Here is a 12,500-nt window from a genome sequence, read left to right on the forward strand (position 1 = left end):
ATTTCCAACTCAGTCTGGGTGATACAGGTCGGTGAAGACCATTTTCAGTGAATTTCTGCCCTTCATGAGTTGCACCGTTCATCTCGTGCTAATCTGGTGCCAAGATAACGCAAGTCAACGGTAACATCCAGCCTGCCACTGAAAACACTCCACAGAACACCCGAAACAAATACATTTTAACGTCAGACTATCGATGCACATGCCTAGTGTTGATAGAACCATGTTAGAAATAAAACGAACCTTGCATCGCATTGCAATAGCCTACTTTGTTCCCTGTATGGCAGTGGCGGATTGATATTGAGAAACTAGTCCCTCAAAATGTAATAAATCATTGAGTTGCAAGGTTAGTTTTATTTCTAAAATTATTCTATCAACACGGACATGTATATCGATAGTCCGACGATTTAATTGACTTGTCTCGGGTGTGCGGTGGAGTGAGTAAGACTGTTGTTGATGTCAGACTGATGTTACCATAGAAATGTGTTAGCTCAAAACCAGCGTTAGCAAAGGGGGACGCTGCAACTGAAGGAAGGGGCTAAACGCGATAAAAACGGTCTCCACCGACCTATATCACCTCGGTAAAGTTGGATATTAGGTCCTATGTCCAAAATTCCGAACTATTCCTTTAAGCAAACTTTTGAGTTCAGGAAGCTCCTCTACCCCCATTTTTGAACTGTTTTCAAACCTGCCTGAAGAGCCCTGTTACACAAAATTGAAGAGGGAATTCAAATTCATGTGAAATCAGACAAAAACCCACATGGCGGCCCCAGCCATGACACGACTGGCTGGGGCACCTGCACCACACGCTGGCGACCCGAGTTCGATTCCCGCCCCGTGGTCCTTTCCGGATCTCACCCCAACTCTTTCTCTCACTCACTTCCCTCACATCACATTGGGGGGGAGGAATCGCTACCTGTCAGTCACAGCTTGTGCACGCTGCTATCCAACCGCTGGTACTCTGCTGCTCATGTAAACAACCTCGTCTACAGAGGGGGAGATGTTTAGGGGGGCAGTTTTGGAGCTTGGAGAGGTTGGGGGAGGGACCTGAAAGTTGTGTCAGTTTGAATTTTCCGACTTTAGACCCGGAATTTTGAAGGCTTGCTGACGGCAGATTTAAAGGCATAAAAAGCCCAAAAAATATACTTGAAAAGCCACATGGCGCCACACACAGGCCTGTGTCCAATTGACTAACTGGGTGACTCAGGAGGGGCGAGTGGGTGAAACTGACTCGGAGAAACCCTCCTCAGGAAAGACTGGCTGAGTGGCCTCACACACACACAGCCTAAGCACACCTACACACGCCACCCCCACCCCACTCTCCCAGTACATGCACATATGCAGAAACACACATCACACACACACACACACACACACACACACACACACACATATGCAGAAACACACATCACACACACACACACACACACACACACACACACACATATGCAGAAACACACATCACACACACACACACACACACACACACACACACACACACACACACACATATGCAGAAACACACATCACACACACACACACACACACACACACACACACACACACACACACACATATGCAGAAACACACATCACACACACACACACACACACACACACACACACACACACACACACACACACACACACACACACACACACACACAGCATGTCTCTGTCTCCAGGTGGCTCCCACTCAGGCTTCTCAACATCTCCAGCTGTGTGAGACTCCCCCCTGGATGACCAGTCCAGCTAAAAATAGAATGCCAGGAAGAGGAAGTAGAAATGCGTGTGTGTGTGTGTGTGTGTGTGTGTGTGTGTGTGTGTGTGATGTGTGTTTTTGCATATGTGCATGTACTGGGAGAGTGGGGTGGGGTAGGCGTGTGTAGGTGTGCTTAGGCATGCGTATACGTGCAAGTGTCTGGTGTGTGTGTGTGAGTGTGTGAGAGAAAGAGAGAGAGAGAGAGAGTGAAGAGTTTGTGTGTGTGTGTGTGTGCGTGTGTGTGTCTGTGTAGAGTGTCCTGCTTCTAATACTCACACACCAGAACAAATATAAAACTTGTAGACAGACTCTTATTTGGCCAAGGCCTCTTGATTAAACAAAGTGAGAAGTAGAAAAAAGTGAAGTGTGTGACTGGCCGTATGCTAATGTGTCCTAATGCCCTGTCCTGTTGTGTCTCTTTAAAGGTGTGTTGGTTGTGTGTGTTGCACACACACGCACACACATGCACACACACACACACACACACACACACCTGCACACCTGAGGACTGGATTATCTGGGGAGGATTCCAAGTATGTGGTTTAGTTACAAAAAAGCCACATACTTGGAATAACCCCCTGGTGCCTTTGTTGGAAGGCCAACAGCTTGGAGTTCGCACTGTTGCCTATTTTGTGTTGTCCTTTTTGTCTTTCGTTATTTGGGAATTGCCGCAACGTTTTGCATTGTCTGTAATTATGTGCACACTTTAACGTTTGGGAAGACAAAATCATTTTGTTTATTGGTAAACCTATTGGCACTCTTTTAGATTGTGTCATTCCATTACTAACTTTGAATTTTGACCTTTGGTACTCGCTTACTCGCTTGTTCCACGCCCTGAATCTGGCAACAAAGGTGATGCTACTGATGATGATGCTGATGATGATGATAAATAAAACAACATGTGAGCATACTGTTCACACAGACAGTTGATAACGCGAGACGATTCAGAAGAGGGTCATTTCTTGTATCTGTTAGGAGTCCAGAAGTAGCCAGGTCATAAGTCAAATGTTTAACTACCGTAATTTTCCGACCATTACCGGTAGCTGCAGCTTATACATTGATTTTGCAAAAAAAATCTTCAGCTATGAGATTAATACAGGAGGAGCAGTTAATATGGTGTTAATATGGTTTTGTTTCTTTTAACTTGCATAAAACACTGCCCTGCGGCTTATACACAATGCGGCTTATACACAGGAAATTACTGTAGGAGTCCGGAAGTAGCCAGGCTAACTCCAACGTTTAACTGTTTATCCCGTGTCCGAAAGAGTGTTTCATTGGCATTAAAATGACAATGAAATAGTACATATTATATTTAAAAATTATAGTTATCTTCTCTTATTGCTTATTTCAGAGAAAGGTTTAAGTTTGACATAATGGACACGCCCTTTCGTTCCAGGGATTTGCTCCCTTTATGATTAATTTTGGTAGCTAGACAATCTTTGCTGTTCAAATGTGTGTGAGTATACCCTGGAAAAGCCCCTGGATTAGTCTTGCTCAGATCAAGAAGGGTTCTGTGCGAGGCCTTTGAGTGTCAGCCATGCATTTCCCCTCTTCCGTGCAGCTTGATGTTCCGGAAAAATCTGCCGGGCTATTTGCAATGTCTCCCTCCCTCTTACAATTTTAAAGATCTGCACATAACGTCTGGAGTCATTCAGTGTGCTATCAGAGTGCTCATCTCATCTCACAAGATGGTTTTTGCTTTACTCTGTGAGAAACAGTGTGTCTTGCACGTCAGGTTCCTGCATGCACCATGTTCCTGTGTAGTACACACAAATGCACTACACACACAAATGCACTACACACAACTTCACACACACAACTGCACTACACACAAATGCAGTACACACAAATGCGGCACACACAAATGCACATACACAAATGCACATGCACAAATGCACTACACACAAATGCGGCACACACAAATGCACACACACAACTGCACACGCAAATGCATACACACAAATGCACTTCACACAAATGCGGCACACACAAATGCACATACACAAATGCACATGCACAAATGCACTACACACAAATGCGGCACACACAAATGCACTCACACATCTGCACACAAATGCAGTACATACAAATGTAGTACACACAAATGCACACACACAACTGCACACGCAAATGCATACACACAAATGCACTTCACACAAATGTGGCACACACAACTGCAGCACAGTTCATTCCATTGCACTATTATGACAGTATATATTTGTTGCTAAAAAAAATGTCAAATGTTTGTTTGCTTGGTAGCTTGGTTCGCATTAGAGTTCAATTTCATGGCACACTGTTATATTAGGCCAAATTAATTCCAAGAATAACATGAATGTGTGTGTGTGTGTGTGTGTGTGTGTGTGTGTGTGCCAAATTCGCTCCGAGAATAAGATCAATGTTTTTTTACTCTGAACCTGCCTTGAGCGTTTCCTGCAAAGCCACTGTTTATAGGACACTACTGTGAAAAAAGCAGTACATAAAATACTTGGGAAAATAGTCAGTCTGCCCCTCAAGCCCTCTCAAAACCTGATGAAGATCTGTTGATCGAAACGTTGCCTCTTCTAGTAAAAAAAGAAAGTATTTTTGGAGCTATTACTGTATACAGTGTGCAGACCATCCCTTTCGCTCTTTGACACATTTCTGTCTGTTTTAAAAAAAGAAATGTGGGATGTGCGCACCCGCTTCTTCAAATATTCCTTACCTCTGGCACATGGAGCTGGGTGTGGTTGAGAGCCTCTGGCGCCCCCGGTGGCGTGGCAGGGTTGTGCGGGAAGTAGGGGTTGTTTGGGCCGGTGCAGGCGAGGAACAGCACAATCACCATGTTGAAGGGAAACACGGCCACAGGGAGATCCCAGCGGTCCAGTAATGGAGCCAAGCCACTGAACAAAAACGTGCTGGAAGTGCAGAGAGAGGAAGCATCAGTGTGTGTGTGTGTGTGTGTGTGTGTGTGTGTGTGTGTGTGTGTGTGTGTGTGTGTGTGTGTGTGTCTGCCTGTGTGTGTGTGTGTGTGTGTGTGTGTGTGTGTGTGTGTGTGTCTGTGTGTGTGTGTGTGTGTGTGTGTGTGTGTGTGTGTGTGTGTGTGTGTGGGTGTGTGTGTGTGTGTGTGTGTGTGTGTGGGGTGGGGGGGGGGGGTTTGGTTGGATTGTGAGGGAGATGTGTGAGAGGGGGACATGGGTGTGTCTTTGGCAACGTGCCTGCATCTCCATCTGTAGTCTGTGTGTGTGTGTGTGTGTGTGTGTGTGTGTGTGTGTGTGTGTGTGTGTGTGTGTGTGTCTGTGTGTCTGTGTGTCTGTGTCTCTCTCTGTCTTTGTCCCTGCCTGTGTGTGTGTGTGTGTGTGTGTGTGTGTGTGTGTGTGTGTGTGTGTGTGTGTGTGTGTGTGTCTGTGTGTCTGTGTTTACTCACCACGTGGCTCCACCAAGGCAGGCAGGCAGTAACAGCCACCAATACCAGTCACCAGCCGCACTGAACACACCCATCAGCAGAGCCACCAGCATCCCATTGAAGCCATGTAGTCCACCAGCGATCTCTGCACTTTACACACACACACACACACACACACACACACACACACACAGACACACACACACAGACATGTGCACACAAACACAAATAAGTATATAGTTAGATATACAGTGCCTATAGAAAGTTATCATACCCTTTTGAAATAGTTACTTTTTTTGTCTTACAGCCTGAAATCAAAACCCATTTAAAAAAAAATCTTTTCCAGTTTTATTTACAAATGTAGCTGTACAACATCAAAATAATGAAAAAGAAGTCAACAGTTCTGAAAATGAATAAAAAATGAAAAACTAGAATAACAGGGTTGGAAAAGTCATCATACCCCAGACTTAATACTTTGTCAAGCTTCCTTTTGCTTTCATTACAGCCATCAATCTGTTTGGATATGTCTCTATTATAGCTTTGCACACCTAGACAGGGGAATATTTGCCCAATTTTCCGTGCAGAATTGTTAAAATTTAGTCAAATTCTGTAGGGAATGGCGATGGACTGCTCTCTTCAAGTCAATCCACATATTTTCTATATGATTTAAGTCAGGGCTCTGACTTTGCCACTCAAGGATATTCACCATCCTATCCTTAAGCCACTGCTTTGTTCTTTTGGCAGTATGTTTGGGATTTTTGTCGTGTTGGGAGGCGAATGACCTCCCCATCCTCAGCTGTTTAGGAGAGGGATGCAGGTTTTCCTCAAGAATTTTGGTGTGCTTGGCAGCATCCATTTTCCCTTCTATCCTGACCAATTGCCCAGTCCCCGCTGAAGAGAAATATCCCCAAAACATAATGTTGCCCCCACCATTCTTCAAAGTAGGTATATCTCAATCACCTCACCTGTCCTGTCCTATGATGACTGCAGTGAGGGTGGAGGCCAGGAGGCCCACGGTCCCCATCAGAGCCTGCCAGGGGCTGGCCATGACCAGCGCGCCCAGGATCAGTGCACCGCTCACGGGGTTGTTGGCCAGGATCACCCTGGAGACCCCACGCAACACCCACTCCACCAGCTGCACTGGAAAGGGCTTGTCTGAGGAGGATCACAGAGAGAGAGAGAGAGAGACTGAAGAATTAGAGGATAGAGATTATTTTGTAATGTTTTGATATGTTCTCTTTCTAAAAACTGTGATAGGAGGAGAGGAGAGGAAAGGAAAGGAGAGGAAAGGGCTTTGTCTGAGGAGCAGTGACAACATCACAGAGAGAGAGAGAGACAGAAGAATTAGAGGATAGGGCAGGGATGGAAAAGTCCAGCTTCAGAAAGCAAAAGTCCTGCCACATCTGTGCCAACCATGCATTTAAAGGGATAATCTGGAGTGAAATGCACTTTAGATTATCCCTTTAAATCAACTGATTCTAATTAGCACAACTTTTCAGCCAGGGCTGTGCAGCTAATTGATGAGATCACCTGTGTTAAGTGCACAGGTAGAACTAAAACATGATTGGACTTTTACTTACTGAAGATGGAGTTTTCCATCTCTAAAAACTGCATTAGGAGAGGAGAGAGGAAGAGAGGAAAGGGGGAGAGGAGAGGAAAGGAGAGGGAGAGAGGAGGAGAGGAAAGGAAGAGAGAAGAGGGGGAGAAGGGGAAAGGAAGAGAGGAGAGAAGAAAGAGAGGAGTAAGGGATAGAGCAAAGGAGAAGAGAGAAGAGGACTATATTTTATTTTATTATATTTCACTTGAAATTGTTTGATATGTTTTCCTCAAGATACCACTTATGGGATTGGTAAACTATAGCATTCCATAGCCTGAGTTCAGAGTTTGCTGTGGTCACACAGTTACCATTTAACTAGGCAAAGTCTCTCAGTAGGCTCCTTTCAAAACCCACTTGCAGAACAAATTTGCATAATTTGCTTACAGGTTCATGTTGGTTCACCCAGGCAAAGCACAGCAAGCTTTGAAAAAGGAACGCCTTCACCATGTTAAATGGTCTCAACTCTGATGTCTAAGGTGTGCTACTGTAGTTTTACAAATCCCTTGTTTGGTAAAAACATTTGACCCTCACAAAGGACATTGCAAAGAAAGAAGGATTTTGTCTGGAGAATTTACTCTTTCAAGAAACGCTGCAGGAAGAGCATTTTTTTTCAAGTTATCTTTATAGAAAGAGTGTAGTTTCTTGAAATCTAATAGAAAGATTATCTTTTTCAGGAACATTTCTCCAAAGAGAACCTTTTTTTCAGGATAATTCCTCAAAAATTGATTCCTTTTATTATTCATTTAATAATCCTATTTTTTCTTCCTTTATTATCCTACCCTCCATGATCTTGCTCAGAAGAGGGTCTTGTTCAGCAGAGTAAAGGCTCGTTCACACCAAGAACGATAACGATAACTATAACTATAACGATAACGATAAAAGCGTCCACACTGGCCAACGATAAGAAGTGTCTCTCCTCATGTTAATGAATGTGATGGCTAGAATATTATGGGTTCTGATTGGCTGTTAGCTTTTTATCGTTCTCAAAATCGCTCTGAAAGTGATCAACAACGATATCGTTCTTCATGTCGTTATCGTTATAGTTTAGGTGTGAACGTTGTCATTCATATTAACGAGAGCGATATTTGTTTATAGTTATCGTTATCGTTATCGTTCTTGGTGTGAACGAGCCTTAACTCCTACAGTACCTACCCTCCATGATCTTGCTGAAGTGGGTCATCTCTCCAGTGCAGTAGAGCAGGACAGAGATGACCTTCTGCCTGGACGACCCGGCAGCTGTGTGAGCCTGACCGCGTGCGGGGCCTTCGGACTTCTCTGGAGTCCACATGTTCACCGCTGGCGAGAAGAGAAGAAAAGAAAACACACACACACACACACACTTTCTGAAAATGATTAAATCCAGAGAACTGTCCTGAAGATTTCCTGAGGTTGTGAAATAACACACGACGACTACTATGGGCACATCACTATCGCTGACACAAAGGCCTCGGTTGAACCTGAATTCTTTGTGCTCACGCATTAAGGGTTTTCAACTTGTTATTCAAGTCAGAGAGAGTGTGGTGAATTTCGCCATCCAACGCTGGTGGGGGGTGTGTGTGTGTGTCGGTGGGTCGGTGTGTATGTGTATGTGTTCGAGTGTGTGTGTGTTTGAGTGTGTGCATGTGTGAGTGTGTCTGTATGTGTGTGTGTCTGTGTAAGGGTGTGTGTGTGTGTGTGTGTGTGTGTGTGTGTGCCTGTGTGTCCATGTGTGAGTGTCTGTGTGTGTTTGTGTGTGTGTGTGTGTGTGTGTGTGTGTGTGTGTGTGTGTGTGTGTGTGTGTGTGCGCGAGTGTGTGTGTTTGAGCGTGTGCATGTGTGCGCCTGAATGCTCACTGTGAAAAGCTTCCCTGCTAGGCTTGCATTTCTAATCACTGTCAGATAGAAACACAGGACCAGACAAGGACTGCCAATTAGTTCAGCTCTTACCCAGTGCTCACAGCCCCTTCCCTCCCTTTCATAGGAACTTGCTGGACAAGGGGACACACATGGGCACGAGAATCACTGGATCCAATGTCAACAGCATTTCCCAACTCACAATAGAGCAGCACGCCATCACATTCACCCTGAGGATACTGGATGATCCGTCTCACTTTCCTTAAGAGCCTGAATCCTGAATCAACATTGAACTCTAATATTGACACTTCATCACTTTAGTATCTAGTTGATCTTGAAACAATACATGGCTGTGAGTATTCAAGGATACAAGGATGTGTATTTGTCACATGCATATGATTACTAGTGTATAGAATGCAGTAATTGTCAGTTCCTTCACCTATTGTGCAAAGAGGGGGGGGGGGGGGGGGGGGCGCTATCTGTTTCTATCTATTTCTTCTGTGTGCTTGTTTAGTAGGTTACACCTTGTTCTCTTAAAGCGCTATACCACAAACTAATATTTTTAATAATAATAATAATAGTAATAATATACTTTATTGGCAATGATATACTTTATTATATCCACAGGGAATCTCAAAGAGCTACCTTAAGATAATGGCCTCAAGCTCATTTTGATGCACTGATTCATGCATAACACCTGCTGTCATTGTCAATGCATTCTTAGAATGCCTTGTCCTGAACAATGTAACTTTTTATGGAACAGTTCACATAATGACCCTTTTCCACACACTGGCTACCTGTTCAGGGTCATTTCCCAATGTTCAAGGCTCCATGAAATCCATCAGACAGCCCTGCATGTTGGGAGATTATGTTAATTGAGTACCCAGTACGTTGCAGTGCAAAATGGTGACTAATGGTTAAATATCCATTCTTGCTTGATGTTGCATGCATTGTTTGATGTTGCAACGACTAAAAGCTTGGCGTGTAGCCACTGATCAATTAAGCCTTTTTTATTTTTTATTTTGTGTGCCTCAATTTCTTTTATTTTTCTTGATTTAGAGGCCCTGTACCTTTATTGGAACAAGCACTTTTGACCCAGTGAAGCATCCTTTTCTTTTGTCTTGAGCTACTACAAACGTATTTTCACTACAGCATATCACCTGTGCATGACAATAAAATCCTTGAATGTCAAACGTTTTTGCATATGCATGGCCAATTCCGTACTGACGCTGCGCAAAATAGTAAAGAGCCTTGCTGAAATGCAACCTGGTCACGTGCGGTCATAAAACTTCACCGTTTCTCCATTAGTTGTTTCTGCAGGGCAGCTCACCTACCTTCAAGTGTACTTCTTCGGGAGGAAGTCCTAGGGTACGCTCAAGAGTCCTTCTTCAGAGAGAAGTCCTAGAGTCAAGGGTACTTCTTCCGCTCGAGGTCCACACAGGTACTCCCCTGAAGTGGACCTTCCTGTGCTGTATCCAAACGTGCTGTACCACAGTGGCCAGTGATGAAACAAACTATACTGAACTTCTTTCTTCACTTCTTGTTCTGTCCTCTCTCTCTCTCTTTCTGTCTGTCTCTCTCTCTTCACCCTGTTGCATCCGTTCTCTTCCTTTCTATCGTTCTGCCTCTCTCTCTCTCTCGCTCTATTTACCTTGCCCGCGAGCTGCTCTGTCTATCTATTTACCTATCTATGCCTTCTCTCACTCATCTATGCCCCACATCACCCCTTCCCCCCCACCTGCTTGTCCCTGGGTATAGCTTCTTGCAAATAAGACTGTGCCACAGATTGTGGTGTGTAAGTCTAGCAGGTAATGCATTGACCATGACAGGATAGCGGTATGGACAAAGTCCACTTCCTGAGGACCTAGTGCCTGAACTGATCTCCACTTACATGTTTTGTGTCTGTTACTCTGTCACTCGTTCCACTTCCATGTGTTTGCACTGGGCCTCTTTGAGCTCTCTAAGCACACCTATCTAAACTAGCCGACTAAGTGGGGCATCAAGCTGAGAAAACATTGTTTTCTATTAGGATAGATAACACATGGCCTGTTGCTTTACGGATAATGGGAACTGACAGAACATGTGTTTGATTATCCTAATAGAAACTGGAAGTGCAATTCCAAGTGTCAGTGCATGGAAATGCAAAACTTGTTATGTAAAATTGTATAATTCACAGTTAAAACAGATAATTCAGAGATAGTTACTAAGGTGTTGCTAGGATGGTGGTTGCATAGTTTAATGAAAGTTGATCATGTAAAAGTAGACCTTTTAAATTTGAATGTAGATTGTTGATTGATAGGTAATGTGGATGTTGATAGATAGTTGAATGGGTGGATGGTTTAATGGTGGTTGAATGGTTTGAAGAAGATGAATGGAAACAAAGTTGGAAGGTGCCATATACAGTATCCTTGTCAAATGGAGAGACACAGAGAGAGTTGGCCTAGTTGAGCAGAAAGCAGTTGGTACAGGTGTAAATCAGTTTAATTAGCCCTTTACAGTGTCGTAGTGTCAATGCAAAGTCTCTGTGGCGCAATAAGCTTGTTTATTTGTTAATATCTCAAAAAGTATGAAGTTTACAAAAATTAAAAAAAAGAAAATACATTCCTGAAGTGACCTACGTTTCTGCGTTGAACAGTTGATACAGACAGTTGGTGGGAAAAGAAGAAAAAGAAGAAGACTTTGGATAACAGAATAATGCATTTTTATTTCATTTTCAGTGTGAATAAATGATTTATAAATAGAGCTATTCTACTCATCTTGCAGGACTCTTCTTGTTGAATGAATTCACATGATTGTACCATGTGGAGAAACTGGTACATTTATCTTTATAATGTGGCATAATAATAATATTTCACTAACAGTATAGACCCTTTCAATGTTTTCTAGAGGTTTCCAGTTGAAAAGTTCAAAACCAAAACAAGTGCTTTGAAATTAAAATGAACCAATTAAAATGACTTGAATGCAATGCTCTACAAAACGTAGACTTTAAATCTCTCTTTTTTTTGTTGTCCCCAAGTTTCCATTAGATCAATGTTGTTTGTTTTCTGTGCCACTGGAACTGCCTTAGAAAGGCACATGTTTGTTTATACAATTGAAAGGGTCTGTATGTTCTTCTTGTGCATACAACACTGAGTTATCTACCCTCATCCTATGCCCATATGTTCATCCTATGCCCATACAGTATGTTCAGAATGATGCCACTTTGTTGACATTCTTGAGAGACCATTCATGTCGCTCCTCATTTGTTTGCATGGAGCCCTCTCCGGTTGTCTAGGCAGCCCTCGTCTCGCGGGCGACTTGAGCGTGAAGGTGCCGCTCATCATCTTCCGATGGTCCTGTCCACCCACATTAATGAATACCTCTCTCGCCCATGCTGGGTTACCCAGCACTGGTGCCTGAGGGGATTAATCATTGCCCACGATGCTATGAGGAGAGAGAGAGAGAGAAAGACAGAGGGAGGGAGAGAGGGAGGGAGAGAAAGAAAGACAGAGGGAGGGAGAGGGAGAGAGGGAGGGAGAGAGGGGGCAAGGGAGAGTGTTGGCGGTGGTGAATTGAAGCACAATAAGAGTACAGAAAAGTAGAAGGTGATTGGAGCAAGAAAAGATGAGAAAATGCAGCATTATTTTGCTGCTCGATTGTTTATTGATGTTTTTATGTGTCTTTCCATCTGTCTGAGTCTGTGTTTATTTGTCTGTCCTACCTTTCTCTGATTGTTTTTTTCTGTCTACCTACCTGCCTGTCTGTCTGCCTATCTATGTCTATCTGTCTGCATACCTGCCTATCTGTGATTGTTTTTTTGTTTTGTTGTCTGTCCCTCTGCCTGCCTGCCTGCCTGCCTCTATCTGTCTGTCAACCTGCCTGTGATTTTGTTGTTGTTGTTTATTCAGTCTGTCTGTCTGTTCATGTCTATGTCTATGTCTATGTCTATGTC

The 12,500-nt window shown here is 43.6% G+C and overlaps 1 protein-coding gene across 2 annotated transcripts in view; it reads right to left on the reverse strand.

The window, feature by feature from the left end:
• si:dkey-183c6.7 (urea transporter 1) overlaps positions 1-10,239 on the reverse strand; it is a 25,843-nt gene extending 15,604 nt beyond the window's left edge. For both annotated transcript variants that reach the window (XM_062517042.1, XM_062517041.1), the window contains exons 1-5: positions 9,904-10,239; positions 7,890-8,033; positions 6,106-6,295; positions 5,162-5,290; positions 4,460-4,652 (exon numbers count right to left, since the gene is read on the reverse strand). In XM_062517042.1, the coding sequence (XP_062373026.1) occupies positions 4,460-4,652; positions 5,162-5,290; positions 6,106-6,295; positions 7,890-8,025 (648 nt within the window). In that variant the 5' untranslated portion in view covers positions 8,026-8,033; positions 9,904-10,239. The remainder of the gene's footprint in view (positions 1-4,459; positions 4,653-5,161; positions 5,291-6,105; positions 6,296-7,889; positions 8,034-9,903) is intronic.
• Positions 10,240-12,500: the final 2,261 nt, after the last annotated feature.

The sequence above is a fragment of the Sardina pilchardus genome, chromosome 16 (assembly GCF_963854185.1).
Source record: "Sardina pilchardus chromosome 16, fSarPil1.1, whole genome shotgun sequence".
In the NCBI taxonomy this organism is placed as follows: Eukaryota; Metazoa; Chordata; class Actinopteri; order Clupeiformes; family Clupeidae; genus Sardina; species Sardina pilchardus.